At 38.6% G+C, this 16545-nt stretch overlaps 1 protein-coding gene across 4 annotated transcripts in view; it reads right to left on the bottom strand.

Moving 5' to 3' along the window:
- Nucleotides 1-3959: 3959 nt before the first annotated feature.
- Nucleotides 3960-16545, bottom strand: part of sntg2 (syntrophin, gamma 2) — a 93729-nt gene continuing 81143 nt past the window's right edge. For all 4 annotated transcript variants that reach the window (XM_084381793.1, XM_084381795.1, XM_084381796.1 and 1 more), the window contains 3 exons: nucleotides 7547-7639; nucleotides 6949-7059; nucleotides 3960-4931 (listed from right to left, as the gene is read on the bottom strand). In XM_084381793.1, coding sequence (XP_084237919.1) covers nucleotides 4797-4931; nucleotides 6949-7059; nucleotides 7547-7639 — 339 coding nt within the window. In that variant the 3' untranslated portion in view covers nucleotides 3960-4796. The remainder of the gene's footprint in view (nucleotides 4932-6948; nucleotides 7060-7546; nucleotides 7640-16545) is intronic.

Genomic DNA, 16545 nt, shown 5'->3' with positions numbered 1-16545 from the left:
AAAAAATGTAAGTAATTTATAACCTCCAAGTTATAACCTCAGAGTGACAGTTTGTGCAGAAAGTCTGTCAATTAAGGAAACTTTAGATCCTATTACCAATTTTGCATCATAACAATACAATACAATAGGCATTTGCTTTAGTTCCGTGGCCCACCAAGTTTTAGCGTTGCCCCTTTAAGGGAAAAGGTTTGGGCATCCCTGCTTTAAACTATGGGGTCAGATTTGGTTAAACCATCTCCTGCTTCTTGGAATATGAGGCATCTAAGTGCCATGCCTGGACACTGAATATTCAACATATTGAGGTTTACTTTTTATTCATTTAAGATCAAGTTTGTAAGATAGTTGATTGTTGGGTAATTTTTCCGACTCGTTAAATACTGATGCTTTGGGTTGGTGGCTGGCCCGTCCTACCACCGTGGGGATTTGATGAGTTTGGAATGAGACTCAACAATTAACTCTCTTTCAAATTGGACTTTTAAATTATGTCAAGTCAAAGGTAGGACCATTACAGTGGTCACAGATTAAGAGCTTGTATGTTGTTCCTAATGTATCCCTAATGTCTTATTGATGTCCAAATTAAATAACCTCTGGACCCAACAATAGATAAACCACCAAGGAGGCTGAAGATTCCCAGGCCAGGCCACACCAAAGGGCAGGGACCTATAAACCAGAAAAAAAACTGACAACCTGTCCATCATTTGCCAAGTAGTGACTAACTGGTGTGGTTGCAAAACCAATGTCATCAGTGCATCACAATGAAATACAATAACTGTCAAAGTGGGAACACAGAGGTGAGCAATGAACCCATCAGACAGGTTTGATCTGAACTGATCCAGCATCACAATCAAAAAATGTAAGTAATTTATAACCTCCAAGTTATAACCTCAGAGTGACAGTTTGTGCAGAAAGTCTGTCAATTAAGGAAACTTTAGATCCTATTACCAATTTTGCATCATAACAATACAATACAATAGGCATTTGCTTTAGTTCCGTGGCCCACCAAGTTTTAGCGTTGCCCCTTTAAGGGAAAAGGTTTGGGCATCCCTGCTTTAAACTATGGGGTCAGATTTGGTTAAACCATCTCCTGCTTCTTGGAATATGAGGCATCTAAGTGCCATGCCTGGACACTGAATATTCAACATATTGAGGTTTACTTTTTATTCATTTAAGATCAAGTTTGTAAGATAGTTGATTGTTGGGTAATTTTTCCGACTCGTTAAATACTGATGCTTTGGGTTGGTGGCTGGCCCGTCCTACCACCGTGGGGATTTGATGAGTTTGGAATGAGACTCAACAATTAACTCTCTTTCAAATTGGACTTTTAAATTATGTCAAGTCAAAGGTAGGACCATTACAGTGGTCACAGATTAAGAGCTTGTATGTTGTTCCTAATGTATCCCTAATGTCTTATTGATGTCCAAATTAAATAACCTCTGGACCCAACAATAGATAAACCACCAAGGAGGCTGAAGATTCCCAGGCCAGGCCACACCAAAGGGCAGGGACCTATAAACCAGAAAAAAAACTGACAACCTGTCCATCATTTGCCAAGTAGTGACTAACTGGTGTGGTTGCAAAACCAATGTCATCAGTGCATCACAATGAAATACAATAACTGTCAAAGTGGGAACACAGAGGTGAGCAATGAACCCATCAGACAGGTTTGATCTGAACTGATCCAGCATCAGTCAACAAATGTAAGTAATTTATAACCTGCGTGGTTAACCTCCGTAATCTTTTTGTGTGACACAAGGCAACAAGGCAAGGACACACCCATGACGATTACTCATCTCTCTTTACATCATTCCTGCCACTGCCAGTTTGAACATTGAGTATTTGACACTTTTTCGTGATGACATTTTAGCCAATGTTCCTACGTTCTGATAAAACTTCTCTACATTGCTGGTGGCAGAGTCTGCCTTTCCTTCCCTTCATTTAAATTTACAAGGATAATGATGCATGTAGAGTGAAAATCCCCACAGAAAGCCAGGGAGTTCAATCTCCAGCAGCAACACCTCCAGCTTCACCAAGTGCTCATCAAACACAACCATCGTCGTCACTCACCAGTAGGAAACCTATGAGGGATCATGTCCTTTTCAAATGTGGCTGACCAGAAGCATTGGAGGACTTGTATCAAAGGAGCCTCCGCACGTCAGCAGTGGGAGTTGACATTAAAAAGTTGGCAGACAGTTGGAAGGGGAATATTCCAATCCAAAGTAAGAGAAAATGGATTACAAATATAAAAAACCTCAGGGTAAATTTGTTTTGACACTGATTACCAAAACATAAAGTACTTCAGATGTAGCTATCTATATGAAATACGTGTCGAAGGAATAGCATGACATTTTTGGAAATAAGCTTATTAGCTATCTTGTTGAGCATTATATGACCACCAAAAGACCAAAAGATACTACAGCCAAAAGACGCTTAGCTTAGTTTAGCATAGCTAAGTGTGTAGACTGGAAACAGGTAGCCTGGCTCAAAGCTTATTAATATATCTTCAATAAAAAAACAAAATGCATGGAGTGCTGCTTGGGTGTCGAAAAAGGTGTCCCTCTGGTGCTCTTCAGTTTAGGGATCCAAGTAGAACTTGGAAAGGAAAGATCTTACAAGGAAAGATCAAGGGCAACATTGCCCTTGCCCTGACGAAGGCCTTTTAGGCTGAAACGCGTTGGCATGTTTTTGTTAGACTAGCCATGTACTAATAAAGGCGTTTTAATCATTACCCTCTTGAGTGCCTCAGATCTTTCCTTATAAGTTCTCATTATATATATATATAATAGGAGTATTTCTCGAGAATTACATGGAGGACTGAAACTGCCCCAATCATAAATAATTAAATATACTGTATAAATGGCTCAGTAATGGCACCAAAAATAAAATAAAAATGAAATGTAAGCGTTTATTTATAAAATATGACAGATATTTCTGCTTTAATTGATCTCCTTTGTTTACCATTGTATATATTCCCATTTAATTTTCCATTTAATTTATTAATTTATAATTTTTCAATTTCTGCCTGTCTTTCTTTCTATAATTATTTCTATTTATTTCAATATCATTTTTGGTGCATTTAATGGCATATTCATTTATGTATTGAGCTATTCATATATTTATTTATCTATTTCTGATTTTGGCAGATTCAGTCCTCCATAGAGTTAAAAACTATTTCTTTAAAATAAACTGTAAAGGCCCTGTGTCCAGAAACAATTTCTTTCCAGCAGAAAAGTGCCGGCAGTGTCCTTCAGAGTGCTGGGTTGAAGTGCTTGTGCGGTGAGGAAAAAACAAAAACTTTTAGTTCTAAACTGGTTTTGATTGATATTAACTAATACTATGGTAAGTGAAGGTTGACTACACAGCTAACAACAAGCTTATGATGTGTAGGGTGATGAAAGCATGACACTCAGTGGATGGACGATCTGTTCACAACTAGGCTTTTCTGTCTCTGTTATGATAGTTCTGTCTGATAAAGCCTGGTGACAGGTGTCAAGTCCCACCCTATCTTATATATGATTGGTTGCCCCCCCCCTAAAAAAAGCAACAGTGGAGACAACAATGCCTTTCAGCAGTTCAGAAGTTCTGAGATTTCCAACTGGAAGCACTTGAAGCAGATGCACAAAGAAAGCAGAGCACTCTGGAAAAAAAGCAAAGCATAAAAAACAAACAAACACACAAAAAAAAACGCTCTATACAGTGCTCTTTCTTTTGGCTGGATACACCCTCTTCTCAACAGGAATGTTGAAAATTGTAAAAAAAATAAATAAAATAAAATAAGTGTTATGTTCATTTTGTTTTTACACCAAGTAACACATGGCGACACATGATGAGAGGCTCATCAAGTAAAATTTGAGAAATGTAAAGAACATGAATCTTTGGTTAAAGAATGTCAAGAATGTCAAAGCAGGAAAAGAGCAGTCCTCTTTCAAAGTAGACGTACAAACCCAACCCAACACGTCTTGCATGATAACCAGTTGTGCTTTATGAGTAATTTATTGAAAACAGCAAATTTGCATTTCACACTGAAACCAATACATGAAGTATCTGAAGACATACAGTATTTCTGACTGTATTTGAACAGGAGTTTATAAAAGTGGATCTTTGAATATACTTTGTGTCTCAGTTGGGCAGAGAAATCTGAAATGTTTGCCATTATTAGAAACAAAGGATGAACACAATAACACAAACATCATACAGTTTAATACAAGCCAAAGTAGCCATGCAGTAAATGCTGCCTTTGTGAAGCTAATTATGTTTCATTATTAATTTAATGCTGTGGTCATTTGGAGGCTTATTAGACTGCATTATATTGTAAGGTGTTTGTGTCCCACTTCAGACATGACCAAAAAATAAGGAGGGAAAGAAAATCCTTGTCAAAGGTCTGTGCCAAATGTGAAATCTCCCATGAAAGTATGCCAGTATCAGATTCATCTTAAAATGTACTCACTATATGTAGGAACAGCATCACCAGTCTTCATACATACAGTATCAGCTGATATTTTCTGCTGAACACAGTGGCAGTTGCTATTTTTAGTGATTCTTGTCATGCCTTTCAAAGTTACGGTTGGCTAATAATCTCCCATCACAATCGGTCTCCATTATGTAATGAGAAAAGAAAAATTAAATAACGTGTTCCTTCTAACATTAATTCAAATTTTATCTAACACTACGGTCTATTACAAATGTTTTTTACAGTAGTTCATACAAAAATAGCAAGAACAAGATAGACATATCAATTGGCTCTGCATAAAATACTGCTGAGTTGCTACAGGTGAACATGATGATGAGGATGTGTCTTCTTAACTGTTCATGTAATTTCCAGTTCCAGGGAAGCTTTGACTGCACATAAAGAGAGGGTCCATGGAGGCCACTTTTGCAGCAATAAAAGAATGTATACAGTGGAGGACGGCTGTTAGGTTAGCAAACTCTAGTTCCTGGAAGACACAAGTCAAAGAGAGACAGGACCCATTAATCAATAGATGATGTTTATACTTTAAATAACAAAATGAGCAAACTTAAAGGTGCAATATGTAACATTTGGCCACCTGTTGAATGAATACTCCAAACAAATAGGGGGCAGCATAACACCAGAACAACCACTAACGGTATTCTATACATCCATGGCTGTAGCTGCTGTTATCTCCATTAGCCGTGCAGCTAGTTGGACTACTGGGGGAGTTTTGGTGTTTACATTGCTAGCTCAGGAGCTTTGGACCCCCAGGAGAAAGAGATTTTGAGGCTCAGGGTTAGCTGGTTAGCATGTTTACTTCATGGCGACACAAGTCAAGGAGAGAAAAGACACATTAATCAGTAGGTGATCATACATTAAAATAACAAAATGATCAAACTTAAAGGCGCAATGTGTAAGATTTGCCCACCTGTTAAATTTATGCTTGTAATAAATAGGGGTAGCATATCACCAGAGTAACTGTTAACTGCTGCTAACGGTATTCTATACATCCATGACTGTAGCTGCGGTTAGCTTGTTAGCTTAGTTAGCCCAGTTAGCCGTGCAGCTAGTTGGACTACTGGGGGAGTTTTTGTCTTTATACCCCTAGCACAGGAGATTTGGACCCCTGTGAGAAAGAGGTTTTCAGGCCCAGGGCTAGCTGTCTTGCATGCTAACTTCAGTAGATACCTCTACAACACAGTACATAGGCACCTTTGACACAACCTCAAAACTGTTGTTTCTCTTGATATTGGCCGCGTTTCCCAGATTCGTTAAGAAGCTCTTAAGTGCTAAGATCTTCTTAGGAGCGCTCTTAAGAACGCTGTGAAAGAAGGATGCGTTTCCCAGAGTCACTCTTAGCTTAAGAAGATCTTTCACTAAGAAGGAAATGTAAGATCGAGCTGACCCACTCTTAACAGCCTTCTTAGCGACCAAATGCTCAGTGATCAAGCGCGTCAGGGAAATTTATATCCTCCACTTTGCGAAATAATAAAACAATGCTCAGTGTTGAAATGCGCTCATAGCTGCGGACCACTGGCGCAAGAAAAAAAAAATAAGAAAATGGTAGATGAAAAAAAACCTTTTTATTGAATTACACGTTTAACTTTTCCGCAACATCTGCATATATGAGTTTATAGTACTACACATAAAAAAAACAACAACCCTGTGGCATTTCACAGATATCAAGGGAACGGGTGTATTAAACTCAGCTGAACCTCATCCAGAGAGGCTTCCCCTGCTACTCTGCGTTGCCAAAGTCCGCGCGTGTGAGAAACCACGGCTGCAATACAGCACATTCTCGCTGCGAACCAACAGCGTCGCCGTGCGCGAAGCCAGACGGTTTACATAAATGCATACGTGCGTCAGCACTTCTCCCCTCTGGACGTGCTGTCAGACCGGGCTGTCCAGGCAAAGTACCGGCTGCCCCGTGCGGAGATCCAACGGCCGTTGGATCTCTTTGCCTGGACAGCCCGGTCTGACAGCGCGCGCACACACACACGCACTTATGCGCTGATAAAGAGGTGGGTGATCGATCTGCCTGGCATCGATTGATTCAGCACAGCAGCAGCGCGGTGGACAGCTCCCACTAAGAGCTTCTTCAGAAGCTTCTTTGGCTTGATCTTAAGGTTCTCCTAAGAAGGCAGTTAAGAACGCATCTGGGAAACACCCGCATCTTAGCGCTCCTTCTTAGCCGAACCCTTCTTAAGAGCCTTCTTAAGTCCTTAAGAACGATCGAATCTGGGAAACGCGGCCATTGTTAGTTATTTTTTTCAGTACTTTAAAGTGAAATTCTGACATATTGGACTTTTACAATCTCTTGAAAACTGAATTTACTGGAATACTCACCAGACACAGGGTGGAAAGATTCCTCATTAGACATTCAGTAAAGTTGGCTGTTAGCTCATTGTTATCAGTTAATATTAATTGGTGCAAAATAACCAAACTAAAATTGTCATTGTATACCTTTAATTTGATGTAAAAAAAAAAAAAAAAATCATTACCTTCATTTCTATTTGCTTGCTTTCAGCATTCTTGAAAAGGAGTTTTACCCTGGTTTTCCCATCGTCAGAGGAGCCTTTCAGTTGAGAGAACTTATATCGCCACAGTAAGGTCTACAAGGAGAGGGATTATAAATCACAGCTGCTCAGGGATTCCAATAATGAGCGCAACATTTAAATACCATGTCTGACTACTAAGAGACCAGCATGATCAAGACCTGACATTTCAACGGGCAATAGTACTTTGAGGAAATCTATAATTTATAACAAAAGGACATTAGAGCTTTGGAAATCACTGCTCTACCTGTTCTTGTAGTGATTCATTGAACAAAAAATGTATCCACTCAAAATGTAGCAAGGCTGCCAAAACAATCTAAAAATGTACCTAATAACAATAGCATACCATTCTCTAAGATACAATGTTGTGACTATTTCAGAGGAATTTAAAATACATCTACAAATACAACAGAAGTGAATAAGAACAAGTCCGTAGCGTATCAATATGAAAAATAAAAATGACAAAGCACAGTCCCAGGAGCTATTAATGGTACAGCACAGAACCAGGGTGTTGGCAACAATTGAGAATCCAGTAATACTTCACCTTTGAATTGCCTTCTGAGCAGGTGAAGCCTGATTTGAAATCTATGTTGAAGCACAGTACATTCCCCTGGCAGCTGCACATGTAGCTTTTGGACTGTTGAGAAAGAATACATCCATATATATCCATTAGCATTTCCATTTCCATAGTTCTGTAATGGCATACTGTGCAAAGAGTACTGTGGTACATTTGCCTGTTTGAGCAAAGACATATGGAGCACATATTACATGTAACTTTTGTATGTATGACTGTGCTGCAAATAAATGATGGCTGTATTTTTTTTTCATCATTTGTGGCAGTAAATGCATCCTGCTAATACAGTGGGATGATTAAATAATGTCTTATTAACCCTCATTTACTGCCTTCTTTAAGAACACAGACAATATAGTAGGCCTTTCACCCTGCAACATTTTTGTCTTGTCATGGCAAGAAAAGCACAGCTGTAACTGATGTAATTAACAATGGTTCATTTTGTTTAGGTTACGTTAACAACTGCAGTCCTACCCACATGCCAATCAATATTCTTATGACTAATCAATGTGCATATCAGTCAATAACCAATAAACAGGTGATGTCATTCATTTTTTATAAATTGTAAATGGGATTTAGAAAATAATGATGAATGAAATAATGTATGATCATTTATTTTCATAATGTCAGTGTGCCCCGTGTGACCCAGCAAAACGACAAAGGAGAAAAGGGATTGACTGAAGGAGAATATACTGTTCCTCTAAGGAATGTTACCATGATAAGATACAGAAAACTATCAAACTATGTATCCAACTGCAGAACAGAACATCCAGAGAAGATGATTATGGCATCTCAAGGACAGAAACTGTAACAACAGGCATATGTTTACAGTCAGACCCCTACTAATGGTTCCAAAGACTCAACGTCTGCTATTTGGGTGCACCATGTCTCAGAATCACAGGCAGGCAAACTCAGTATTAACTTTTAAATCTATTCTTAAAACTCACTTTTATGGTATGGCTTTTTCTTAACTGATGCTATGAATTGTTTTGGGTTTTTTTTAATCTATTTTTATCTTCATGTCTTAAGTTCTGTGTTTTACTCCGTTTACTATATGGTTTTATTGTAAAGCACTTTGTAAGTTTGTTTTTGAGAGGTGCTATAGAAATTAAGTTTATTAGTATTATTATTATTGTGTATTGTACTTAAGGCCCAGAAATGGTGTGGTTAGAGTTAGTGTGTGCTTCTGTTTTGTGAGGCCACCTAGGTTCTTTTGTACCTGCTTTTGCCAATAAAACCTTCAATCATCATTGAACTCTGAAGGCTGCTCAGTGTTTATTTGCTAGTACAACCAGTGTGGTTAGAAGTCTGAACCTATCTTGTTTTTGAGCTGAAAGCAGTAATTATTGTTAGTGCAGATAGTTTCTTTACCCTATTCAAAACATACTTATTATTGAACGTAAGTACTCTAAAATAACACAATGCCACAGAGGAATACAGCAAAGAAGATAGAAAATAGAACAAAAGACAAGGTGCTATTGTAACTGACTAGCACAAGCATGTTCGCAGCTGGCTAGCAACTTAGCAATTAGCTCACCATCTCCAGTAATTCATCAGCTAGCCCTTTGAGTAGCCCCTAAATCACCAGGCATCAAGCACCATATATTTAGCAGCAAAGATCAATGACAATCAACGATTTTTAGTTCAAGGCAATTATACACTGATAAAAACATCATAAACCTTAAGTGTGGACTCTCTGAAGAGAGAAAACTTAAAACAACGCCTGCTCGAGACCTAGATGTTGGTCTAAATGATGATGAAATGTGTCTCATCCGATGACAAAAACACGCTGCAGCACAAACTTCTACTAACTGGCTATTTATCATTGTTTTGCATGATGGCCATACATTGATAGTGGTTAATTTAGATCATGTATGTTCTTGGAACAGAGTTTGAATACACTGACAGCTACTGAAAACCCCAGTCAAGGTCCTTAGTTGTTTGAACATACTTTGCAAATAAAGATGAGCTTCCTCTCTCTTTTCTGTGCTACAATAACAATGCACCATCAGCCCAGTGAGGCACTCATAAAGCATGAAGTTCAAGGCAAATAATGATTTCTGGGTATACATGTTTGAGGTTTTTAATGGTCCTCCTAGCTGGACACATTAGACACAATTCTGATTTTGTGGATATCGAGGATAACAGTAGTATGTGAACCCATTTTGCAATCTAATAAACATTCATTGTCTCATCCAGCTCTCAGTGTTAGAACAACTTGTTCTAACATTATTGTGTCATGAATCCTCACACTGACAGGGCTTGCTTGTGGTTTCAATTGTATTCTCTGCTCTCTCTTATCCTCACAAGATTACTTTGCAATGTACATGTGGAGAGCTACTTGTTAAAGTGCCAGTCTGACATGTTAGGCTTGGGATATCTGATAACACAAGCATGAGTCCTGCATGAGCCATCAGTAAGAGCAGCATCATGTGCAGCTTCCTGATAATCTTTATCAAATCTTTTCACATGTCTTTTGAAAGCACTTATGTTTAGGTTTTGCTGCTCTCTGTGGAGCAATATCCCTCTAAAGGCTTCTCTTGCCACTTGACTTAATATTTGTGTTGTGCCGTGCACTAAGTCGGAATACCGGGGAATGTATTCTGATTTCCTATTTGTGTTAAGCATTCCTTTTATTTCCTCTTCACTTGTGAGCACAGCAGGGACATGGTGCTTTCAATTATAGAGTGCAGTGTGCAGTGAATATGTCATGGGACTGTAGAGTCCTTAACTGAAAGTCTTTTCTCCTCACAGACCTCACCCCCCTCTGTCTTTAGTGGTGTTGTGAATTCAGCTGTGAGGAGGACAGAAAAAAATAATTGTGGCAGGCCAAGTTTTTCCTGTCGCCACGTGTAAGGCTGTGTTGTGACTCCTGAGCAGTGACTTACACTTCACTAATTGGAAAGAAGAAATATTATTATTAGATTTTTTTTTCGTCCTGTTGTTATCTGGAGCGACCTCTAGTGGTAACTCCACTATAATGTTTATTTGTACTGTCAGTGCATCAGCAGTTGATGAAAGGCATGGTGAAGTTTTCTCACGCGACATTGTTTAGCCAGAAAATACGTTTGCCTGCAGTTATGATTTGATACAGCTGTCTTGTCATTGAATACTAAAGTTACTGGTGATGAAAACCTTTGTTAATGAACCCTGAAATGTGTATTTTGATTGTATATGCTAACCGCTAGCATCATAATGCAATGTCCCATATAAGTTAGCATTAAGCTTATTATAAGTTATAAGTTAGCATTAAGATTATTTCTCGCTATATGTTTTAACTGGCAATGTAACAGTATTGTTCTTGAAAAACATTTATAACTGAATGTAATACTGAGATGTATTCCTTTGTTTGCCTAGTTTCACAGTACTTTGTGAGCTAAGGTTTGGAAAAGACTTCAAGCCTCATTCCTTCTCTTGGGAAACTGTTATCTATCTGTCAAGCTAATGTAGCAGGCTAGACCACGTCACACACACAGAAGCGGTGGCAGAATAATGAGAATTTAGGATGTAAGACCCACAGCTGCACTAAAAGGAAGCTGCTACTGTACATACAAATTGATGCAAACGCCAGAACAGGCTGTGTCAATACGGCCAATTATTTAAAGAGTAACTCAACACCAAGCTGATGCTGAGCTGACCTCCTTTAGTTTGAAATTCCCCATCTGTCACACCTCAGCCACGTGAGACGTTGACTTTAACCACACTCAGCATCACTGTCATGTGCACAGCTTGGGCACACCTGTAACCACACTGATGTCAAGGCGCACTGACTACACCCTGTATACCGTCAAAGACATTCTGTAGCTCAGTGCTTTTCAAAAATGCGACTTGCATTGTTTAAAAATAAAATGGGTTGAAAGCATGTGAACTCTTTTCTCTAAAATGCTTGCTGTGTAGAAGTGACCACACAGGATTCAAATGTCTTATTATAATACAAATGCTAGATATTTAAAGGAGTAATTAGCAAGAAATGTCCAGAATTTGAAGGTAGCTCCAAAACTATCGGGGGCAGCAATCTTTGCTACTCTTTGCTGTAGCTATTTTTTGGCTGTGCCGACTGGCTGCTATGCTATCTGCTGTTAGTAAGTAGCTCAGTACACTATGGGGCTAACTAGCCTATATTAGTCAGGGGGGCTCAGTCAACCAGCCCTCAGTGGCATGGCTAGACACCAGACTGGGACTGAACATAACCTCTGAGACTGAGATATGCCAGTTTGACAACTGGGGACAGCAAGAGTCGTGCATAAGCATTTACTTAGACCAAACCAGAGCTGATAGTGGAAAGACAAACCAAGACTTTTTTGCAGAGTTTTATTTTGGTTATGTCAAGGTTCAGGGAAGTGTGTTGGTTTTATGAAGAAACAATTTGGCTCATCTTAGTTTGGTCATAGAGAGAAACTTGAATTTGAATTATTCATGTACAGTTATACTTTTTTTGATTAGTAAAGAAAATAGGTGGAAAATATTTCCCTTCTTGACATTTTGTGAGTTTGTTTTGTTAAGTTTTTCTTTTTTTTTAAGTTGTCCCTGGAGGTACAAAGTGGTATCATGAGACAGGAAAGGTCGGTGCAAGCATGGTAACAGTAGACATCTCAATATAGTATGTCTTTAACATAAAATCAACACTGTTGTTTCTTCACACTCTGTTAATAATATTAGTTCATTTTTTAAATGTTGGTGACTTAAATTCTGGTCATATTTTACCAATTGCTCCTTTAACAGTGCATGGTTTCAGGGTGATTCAAGTCTCAGTTTTAGGCCTGTGCAGAACTCAGTTCTGGCTGCCTGGCAACATACTTCAACATTTACTTGTGGTCTCCACTCCCTCCTGAGCAAATTATCTTGCTCTTAAGCAGAGGAAGTGCTCCACAGTGTTCACCAGCCACTGGTTAATTTTGTCTGACTGTTGTTGAGTGGGACAGTAGGGAAGGTTTTTTGTTTTTTTAGTTTTTTTGCTGAAACAGCTGTCTTGTGCAGACAAAAATAACAGTTTGCGAGCAGTGAAAGTGAAGCAAAACAGTAGGAGGTCAGGAGTGCTGAAAGAGAGATGAAGGGATCTACAGAGGCAGGTGAGAATTCTCTGTTGGTTTTTTACTCCAAGACACCCCTTTCACAGTACACATAGTAATATGATCTATTGTTCTTATCAAATTATAGATTTTTTGCCATTTTAACCCATGTGTTTTCATGAACAGGAACATGCTTTGTGCCTAAGAAATGCTGGAATACATACAAGTTAATTTAGCTCAGTGTGCCCTCTTCACCTGGTTATTTTGAAGAGAAAAAGAGCAGGATCTTTGCCGGATTTTAAAAGTAAGGCCTAAGGCAAAACAACAAAAATAAAATACCAATTCAAATTGAGTAAGCTCTGTCTTGTTTTGACTAGACAAAGGAAGATATTACAAAAATGTATGGTATGTGTATTAACCACCTGAGCCTCTAGACGACGCCAAAAGTGAAATATGACAGCTTGACTGCTTGCTGTGAGCTAAACAATGCAATGTTGGGTTTCATCATCTCCAAAGAAAAAAGGGAAAATTAGAGGGACAGCGCAGGCTGGACAGTTTTGTCAGTTATACCCCCTACTTCTACCCCATCAGCAATGTTTATGCAATGTGCACATCGACACAATTTGAAGGTTATCCTAAGTCGGACTCTTCTGCGTCCTCCTCAGAAGCCACAGGAAGGTAGCCTAATTGGCTGGAGAACATAGAAACACACGCAAACTGAAATCCATCACTGTCCCACATTTGCATCATTAAAGACTGAAAAAATGCTACATTACCATATTTCATGCTGTTTACTATTATACTGAAAATGAGGAAAACTGCCCATTCAGACCTGACTCAGAAGTGCAAAGTCACTTATAGAATATAGTGAGTACACAAAGGTTATGGGCCGGTCATGAATGTTAGCTGAATTCCTGACAGTAGCACAAGGTGCATAGAGGAGACAAAAGCTGGACAATTTAATTAACATTTAGCTTATTAAGCATCCACAGCAGAGTTTACAATATAATCTTAACATGGCACTACTTAATATATTATCTTTCACCAACAAATCATCTGTGATTACATCCTCATTTTGACCAACGACCCACAAGTGGCCTTAACAACTCTGAACTCAGAGCTCACTTGTCCTTAACGACTCTGTAAGAACACACCCACACAGAGTTTAAAAGCCTGCCAACTCCTCTCCAGTTAGTTAGAACTGAGGAAGCCTCTTGGATGAGAGGTGAAACTTCTTCAAGAAACTGAAACAAGTCCAGTTGCCTACGATACAGCACCTAGATTTACCATGATCTGGATGATGGAGAACATTCTTCAACATCCTCATTAATGATAATGTTTGACTGCATTATTTTATGGAAATATGGCTAGCACTTGACAGTCAAGCTCTAACTTTGCCCGAGCAAAAACAGATATGAAAGTACATTTTCAGCAACCCAGCCTCTTACCAGGCTTCTTTCACTACGCCCATCAAGCTTTCCATTCTCTCCCATCTGGCACATATTATGATAACAGTGGTAGATTTACTTTTCCAAATTTTGGAAACAATGGATCCTTGATTTCAGACAGAGGCAGACACAAGCAGGCTTTCCATGTTTAGCTAGTCATCGATTTAGCCATATAAAATGGCACCAGTCACTGGCATATTGTTGGTTGATGAGATCATCACCAGCTGATTTTTGTACGTTTCCAGAAGGCTCTTATTAAAAAATAAACACATAGTTTAAACCAGTCCTTCAACTATTTCTCAGAATAAGAGCTATGCTAATTCAGCTTGGTTTAAGGCTGCTCCTGGCTAATGTCTGGTCATAGTAAAAGGAAATGGGACTGGCCAAAACACATGAAATCAGGGACTGTTGACCAGGATTGTGATCCAGACCGACAGAGTGCAGGACTACAGCGGGACGAGGAGAGGTGGACTCTGTGTTTACTTCATTGATGCTTGGTGCTAACACTCAAAGTTGAGGAGTGAGTGCTGTTTACATTCACCCTGTTGAAAATTTAAAATAAATGTGTAGCCTTGTGTTTATGTGGGCTTTATTTGTATAAAAATAACCACAAGTCAAAGGTTTACATACACCTGTAAATAACATGTACCTGTATATCACGGCAGTCTTAAGTTCCATTTTTTCTGTGATGGAACGACTGGAACACACAAAAAACATTCCTGAAGTTTGCTTCAATAATGAATTTATTATAGGTCTTCTGAAAATGTGACCAAATCTGCTGGGTCAAAAATATACATACAGTAATCCTAATATTTGGTTAAATGTCCCTTTGCCATTTTCACCTCAATTAGGTGCTTTTAATAGCCATCCATACGTTTCTGGTAGTCCTCTGGCTGAATTTTTAATCATTTCTCTTGAGAGAATCAGTGAAGTTTAACTAAATGTGTTGGCTTCCTTGCACAGACTTGTTTCTTCAGCACAGTCAGCATGTTTTCGAGTCAGGACTTTGGGAAAGCCATTCCAAAACCTAAATTCTAGCCTGACTTAGCCATTCCTTTACAACTTTTAATGAATGCTTGGGATCATTGTCCCGTTGGAACACCCAGCTGCAGACAAGACCCAATCTTCTGACTGATGATTTTAGGTTTTCTGAAGAATTTGGAGATAATTCTCCTTCTTCCAAATTCCATTTACTTTCTTTAGGACTAGCAGGAGTAGTAACTGGTTCACCTCCATGCCACGCCGCATTGATGCAGTAATTCCTGCAAAAGGAGCACCAACCAAGTATAGAGTGCATAAATGGACATACTTTTTAGAAGATCGAGATTTCTGTATTATTAATCCTTTTTTTGATTGGTCTTATGTAATATTCTAATATTTTGAGATACTGGATTTTTGATTTTCATGAGCTATAAGTCTTAATCATCAAAATTTAAACAAAAAAGGCTTGAAATATTACATTTTCATCCATGTGTAATGAATCTAGAATAAATGAAAGTTTCACTTTTTGAATTAAATTACTTTTCCATGATAATGTAATATTTTAGTTATGTAGCATAAAGGAGTTTTGAATATTATACATTTTATATATTATATTATTTTTTAAGCAATTCTGTGTATTTTCACAATTACCTTTATTGTTAGACAGTGCTGTATTGACTCTGAGGCAAAAGAAGCATAATGGCAGTAAAACAGTCTATATTGTTGAAAACAGCATCAGCACAGCAGGCTGCATAATTACATCACAACAAAGAACCTCTGAAATATATGCATTATAACATGAACATGAAAGGCATGCTAAAGGCCTTTTGTGTCTCTGTTGTTGTGTAATGCAACTGTGTGACATAATTTCTCCTAACATTAATAGCACAAGCCCAGTCCTCCCTCCATGGTTGGTTTGCTTGTAGCTCATCTTTGCCATGCACAGTTGCTTAGGGAAATTACAGTTTGCTGTGCTTGAATAGTGCAGTGCCCACAGAGCCTTGCATGAGGGAAATACAATGTGCTCTGATTTTTCTGACTGTGGCTGCTAAGTCAACACATGAATAAAGTATGTTGTTCAGTGATTCTACTTGTTACAAAGACATCATGCTACAACTGTATGTTGGGGGTTGTTTTTACTTATTCTGATGACTTGTTAGTTAAATATTGATACTGTGAAATTGGGTGGAAATAGTTATGAACTGGTAAAGGATTTGTTCCTCATACATGCTGAAGGCAGGTCCAGAGGTTCCTTTGAAAAGTTTAGAGAAGGGACTTTATGTGCGGTTCAGAGATGGAGATATTAACCTGACACAGATTTTCTGACCCTTCCATTCTGTCCTCCTCCATGAAGCTTCATTCATGCTTCTGTTAACGCATAAACTGCACCATCTGTCTATCCATATACCTAGAGTACTCAGATTCAGTAACAACTCGTCACTAGGGGGCACTACGGCACTGCCCCACCTGTCCCACATGAAGAAGAATCATAAAGACCTTCACTGAATAAGACTTTATATTTTTAAATGAGCAC

The sequence above is a fragment of the Pagrus pagrus genome, assembly GCF_965226575.1.
Source record: "Pagrus pagrus genome assembly, chromosome: 18".
NCBI classification, from domain to species: Eukaryota; Metazoa; Chordata; class Actinopteri; order Spariformes; family Sparidae; genus Pagrus; species Pagrus pagrus.
This window is presented reverse-complemented; position numbering and strand designations above follow the sequence as displayed.